The 6,369-nt window shown below is 30.0% G+C and overlaps 1 protein-coding gene across 1 annotated transcript; it reads right to left on the reverse strand.

Annotated features, from left to right (window-relative positions):
• Nucleotides 1–5,428: 5,428 nt before the first annotated feature.
• On the reverse strand, nt 5,429–6,021 carry LOC122303660. Its single transcript, XM_043115530.1, has one exon. The coding sequence runs from the start codon at nt 5,926–5,928 to the stop codon at nt 5,548–5,550; it is 381 nt and encodes a 126-aa protein (XP_042971464.1). The 5' UTR covers nt 5,929–6,021; the 3' UTR covers nt 5,429–5,547.
• Between the last annotated feature and the right edge of the window lie 348 nt (nt 6,022–6,369).

Genomic DNA, 6,369 nt, shown 5'->3' on the forward strand with positions numbered 1-6,369 from the left:
ATAATTTAATTTTTTTAAAATTTTAAATAATAATAATATTTTAAACTCTCGTAAAATTAAAATTTGAATATTGCTTACTTACTAAACCTGCCTTACTAATCGGATTTCCATACGGCACCAAGAAAATCATAGCAGCCGATTTGTGCACGGTAATATGGCGGTCCATGGAGCTCAATCGTACGATTCATACCAAAAAAAGGAAAAAAAAGTCAAAGATAAGACAAGAGAAGTCCCATTACCCCTTTTTATGCGAAGCAAAGCAACATTTTATGTTAAGTCAACTCCTGCTGGCTTCTTCTCCTTTATAATTTTCCATTCTTATTCCAAAAAAAAAGTTTCCATTCGAACAGGAATTATCACTTTACTTTCTCGGTTTAAAAGGTGCGTCTCAAATCCTTTTTTCGAATAAATAATTATTTATTGATATGATAAATAAAAGAGAAATGATATTTGCAATCGTGATTGTGTAAGTGGCGTGTAGTCGTTTTGAAAAAAATGAATTAATATAGGACTCACATGAAAAAAAAATTAATATTTTAATTATAAACTCTACTCTTTTTCAAAACGATTACGCGACGTTTGTAATTCTACGATTGTATGTAGCATTGCTCTTAATAAAAATATAAGAATTTGTCTCCTTGATTAAAATAATAATAATAATTATTTTTGTATTTTAAGTTTTTATGATTGTTCTAGTCTCACATTTAAATTTGTTCCATACGATATAAAGACCATAAAGGAACTATCGGAATCGGCTGATTCTGAAACTGGTGAAAAGCAGGTCGAACGGCATCAACGGTCGGTTCCATTTCAATTTGAACCATGTGCAAATCAGTAAATCAATCGATGATATATATATGTATATATTATTCATTTATAAAATGATTTTTAATATAAGTGAATTAAATTTTGTCATTTTACGAAAAAAGAATAATAAAAATTAAAAACAACCGTCCCTTTTTGAAATGGAGATTCCATTTGGGAGTTTAACACATCCCCAATAAAGCCAGGCCCCTCAGTGATCCATAACCCTATATAATGAGCGTCATCACATTGGATAAAAACCCACATAAGTGATGGGAAATATAGTTCATAAACTCATCTGTTTTGTATGTGTGGCTGTGAACCCGTTAGCCTCGTCGCAAGAATCCAGACCGCCGTTGGACACCAAAGTCTGTCTCTACCACAATTGGACCAAAGCGATATAAACGATTTCTGTTGCCACGCACCAATTTTTTGACAACTGGACATTCTCGTCGTCGCAGGCGATTGGTCATGGCAACAATGACAACTATGGAAGAGAGAGTTGAGTTAATGGGAGAGAGGGTCTTGTAACTCTTGGGTGAGGGTCCGGAAGAGGGGAGAGAGCAGTCAATCCTGTGTGATGCGGGTCAACCTAAGTTTCATGGGAGGACGACGTGACAACCTTAATTGGACAGTGATTTTTAAACTTTAACGCAACAAACAGTTAGAATATATTCTCTAAAAACAATATACATCAAACGATTTCATATAATTTATATATATATTATTTATATAAATAATTTTATAAATTAATTATATAATTTTTAACTAATACTAATATTTATAATTATATAATAATGCTAATATTTATAATTATATAATAATACTAATAGTCTAATATGGTATTGAAAAAGATAATACTAATAGTCTAATATTATAATATACTATAGTTATACTAATATAGACTATATAGTTATATTAAATACTATAAGTAATACTAATACTAATATATAGTTATAACTAAATCAATATAGCTATATATTTAGTATGAATGTATTATTATATTCTTTAATGTATAACTATAATATATAGTACTAGTATACATTAATATATTAACATATTATAAGAGTTATAGTATAAATTATAATATAGAAAATTAAATATACTAAATCACTATAACAGTATAACTAATACTAATATATAGTTATATTATTAGTCTACTATTAATACTATTAGTCTATTATATAGTCTAAGACTCAATTCTAATATAGGCTATATAGCTATAACTAATATTAATATTATTAATACTAAGAATGTAGAAAATAGTTATACTAACTAATTGATTCAACATAACTAATATTACTGATATAATATAACTATACTGAATTACTAATAGTCTAATACTAATGCTATTATATAGTTATATTAATCATAAATTCATAATAACTAAATCATTATAAGTCTATAACTATATATTTAGTATTAATGTATTATTATATTCTTTAATGTATAACTATTAACTATAACATATAGTACTAGTATATATTAATATATTAACATATTATAAGAGTTATGGTATAAATTATAATATATTATATATGTATAAATTTATAACAATATTAGTATAGTTAACTTAATATGTAATATGTTAGTAATAAATCACTATAATTACATAGAGTATGAGTAATATAATATTTAATATAACTACATAGAGTATTAGTAATAAAAGTATTACTATTAGTTAATAGTATGACATAGACTATTAATAAACTTGTGGGGTTTGAAGAGATATAGTAAAACTAGTATATTACATATAGTATTACTATTAATACATATAGTTATTAGTTATAGTATTAGCACTAGTGTATTATTAATTATAGTAAATAAGTTAAGAACTATTATTAATTTACTATATACTAATAGACTAATAGTATTAACATATTACTAATATAATAGTATATTATATGGGTATATATTAAATATATTACACTATAATTACATAAATATTAAACAAAATGTCATGGGATTAAAAAAAAAAAAAAAAGGCAAGGGTGGACTGATCGGACCAGACTATCCAGACCCTTAGGGAGCTCGGTTCGGTCTAGGACATGAAAACTCTGGATATAATAGGTTCGGTCCAGTCCACAAAACCTCATCGGACTGGACCGAACTCACCCCTAATTGCCATGTGTGTCCCTCCTATAACCAGAAAGTCCCAAAACCAATTAGTATGTGGTGCCGAATGAGTTTATATGTTGTAATTGAAGCATGATGAGTTTATGTTGTATTGAGTATGCGGTATTCCATCGATAAAGTCTAAGATTGCGTTTAGTTATCAAACCTATATCAATTCATCTCATCTAATTATTAAAATTTTTCCAACTTTGAATACAAAATATAATAAATAATTAAATTTTTTCAAATCTCAAAATACTAATAATATTTTATTTAACGTTTAACTTTTATCTTAACTCAATTCACTATCCAAACCAGCTCTAAAATTGACCAAAAATTCGTCGAATTTATCTTCTAGTTGATCGGTTCGGCAGGTGTTATACCAGTTAAAAAACTTGTTGCTCCGATTTCGAAAACCAACCAATTCAATTTTCAGCTCTACCAAAAGGAAAGTTGCAAATATAATTATATATATATATATAAAAAAAAAAAAAAAAAAAAAAAAAAGGTCCCCAAGGCCCAATCGAAAGAGATCTATTCTGCCATCCGAGTGAACCCAATACAGGAACGCGCTGAACCTGACGAAGTATAATTTTTATAAAGGACGGAGATGGTCCAATACAAACAGAGAGTGAATGTGATGGGCCAAACAGAGAGGGGGTAGGTTTGTGTACTTGATCAAATCAAACCAGCTGGGAGGCGCCACTGGATTATATAAAAAACACAACATGGTAATTGATATGTAAGATTGCTCACGCCAAAGTGCTTCAAATATATTATATTAAAGCAACTTGTGGGTCATGTCTGAACAAGCAACTTACTTACCATTTAAGTAAGCAATATATAGATCAAGTTGGCACGGATTGAATTTCAAGCCTCCAATTACCACTATTTGAGATTTTTTTATTTATTAGAATATTGGGTTAATCATGAAGGACGTACCTGATCATTAATTAATTCGTTAATTTGGACAGGCCTAAGAAAAGCGCATATATTATTATATTATATAATAATATATATATATCTTTCCATTATAAAACAGTATTTTTTGTGCTATCATCTGCTTTCTACAGGGAACTTTTACATTTTGATAATTTTCTTTCCTTTGAACTAGGTAAGCGTACCTAGCACGTTAAGCCTATGCTGTCGTTGTGTGTGTATGTGTGTGTGTTTATATCTATATTTATAATAAGCGAACTAGATGCTGCCTACCTTCTGGGGTACTGGGAATTATGCACACAACGGATAAGATCAGATTCTCTCTTCTTCTTCGTATTTGGCTGTTATGTTATAAATTTCCAGTTATTCTTTTTGCCCGATCAAATCTCTCTTATATATTGGATATTCACTTCTCGAAAATATCACCTTATATCAAGACGTTGTTGGCCTTGCAAGAAATAAATAAATATCTAGCAGCTATAATTGGTTTCTGTAAAAATTTAAAAATTAATTCTATTTATAATCCTACACGTACATTATATATATTTTTTATTTTTTCCTCTTTAATAACAAACATGTGATATATGAATAATTAGTAGAACAACTCAATTAATTTAGTAATAATAAATAAATAAAATAAAATAAAAATATGTAAAGTGTGTATTGTAGAGTGATGAACAACATCTCCCAAATTCAAATAGAGAACATTTCAAATGTTAAATTATCATTTTTGTCCTCAAAAGTGGGAGAATTCTAGAAAAAGAAAATGCTATGAGAGCCCTTCATTCTTACCGCTCAATCTTATCGCTCGTGCATTTTAATTTTTTTAATTTATTTTTTTACTTTATAGTTAAAGAAGTAATTATTAATAAAATTTTATATTTTTTTTTTTATTTTTTTAATGATTAAGAATGTTAAAAAAATCTTTACAAAATAATGATAAAAAAAAGAATCCTCAAATTTGTACTAGCGGTACACTCAGTTGTAAGCTACTGTTGGCGGCCTACTACCACCATTCATATTCAAATTCCATCTTCCTTATATTTTGATTATTGAAAAATGTTAGGGAGTCCCCGGCCTCAATCTTACAGTTTATGTATTTTAATTTATTTTTTGTCCTTAATAGTTAAGAAAATAATTATTAGTGAAATTATATATATTTTATTTTTTAATAATTAAATATGTAAAAAAAATTATAAAAAAATAATAATAAAAAAATTCTTACATTTGTGTAGGCGGTGCGCGAATACTTATGCTAGCGGTACGAGGTAAGTGTTAGGCCGCTAGCATCACCCTTCTAGAAAAACCACGAAAGCCGAGTCTCATTTGTTTTCTTGAATAAATAATTTTCACCAACTCCTGCAACATTATCATCTCATGCATCAAATTAAGGGAATATCTTTTTCTTCAACAACTACGTGTAGTACTATACGTACGCATATATACCACCTGGCCGATTGCCTTTACCTAAGATCAGTACAGACGTCAGACAGTACGAACTTTAAGGTTGGCCGAAGATACACAACACCAAGTATATACAGCTAGCACTCCTTAATTTCGGAACCATCTGTTTTCTTTCAAATGATCATGAAGTCTTATTTATAATTTGTATTACAAGACTAAGTAGAGATCACTAATATATGCTAGCTAGCAGGATAAGGGATATATATCATATTGAGTGATCTCGATCTACATGAGTGCATCCACCTGGCACTTCTTGTGTTCCGATTTCATTCTTTCAAGCTTGAAACGTTCTTGAACAGAAGATATATACGTTGCAGCCTTTGTATCGACGGTCTCATCAGCCGCTATACCATATAGGCTGTCGTATTGGCTGCTTATCAAGTCGCGGCTGTCATCGGCAGGTACTATAAACGACACCTTCTGATTCGGCTGAGAAACGACATAGTCCTGTTGGACTAGAAAGCCTACTGAGGCAGTTGAAGGAGAAGACTGGCTGGGCTTAGCCAGCTTGCTGGTATATTGCACAATTGAGGAAGGCTTCGCTGCTCGTTGGAATGACATCAACTTCCCTTTAATGAACCCTCTGCGCTTACGGTTTGCCTCCATCTTAATCTCAAGTACTTTGATATCGAACTCGAATGTTGAGTATGTACTGCAAGAGGGATCTATATATATACACACACACTGGTTGCATGCTGGGGGTATTTTCTTTGTTCTAAAAGGCTTGCAGATAGACATGAAAACTGTGACTGAGTTGTACGTGGTCCCTAGAATTAATATCAAGAAGCATAATTTTCTTTAACTACACTACTTAGCGGGATGGATATATATCTTCCAATAATATTACACCAAACAGCAAAGACGCTTTCCAAGATATGGAGATAAACTTCGTCTTTATATACCCTAATCAACATATATAATATATTTGGAATTTATTCCAATATTAATCGATCTTGTTGAGATATTTATTCAAAGTAGTAGCTGCTGTACGTCGGTTGGCTAGCTATAGGCAGGTTACCCTGCACACTGAAACCCTGATCTCAAGCA

Source organism: Carya illinoinensis, chromosome 3 (genome assembly GCF_018687715.1).
Source record: "Carya illinoinensis cultivar Pawnee chromosome 3, C.illinoinensisPawnee_v1, whole genome shotgun sequence".
NCBI lineage: Eukaryota > Viridiplantae > Streptophyta > Magnoliopsida > Fagales > Juglandaceae > Carya > Carya illinoinensis.

Excerpts from the sequence above, each read along its gene's own strand:
- LOC122303660 (XM_043115530.1), bottom strand. The coding sequence starts at position 5,928 with ATGGAGGCAAACCGTAAGCGCAGAGGGTTCATTAAAGGGAAGTTGATG.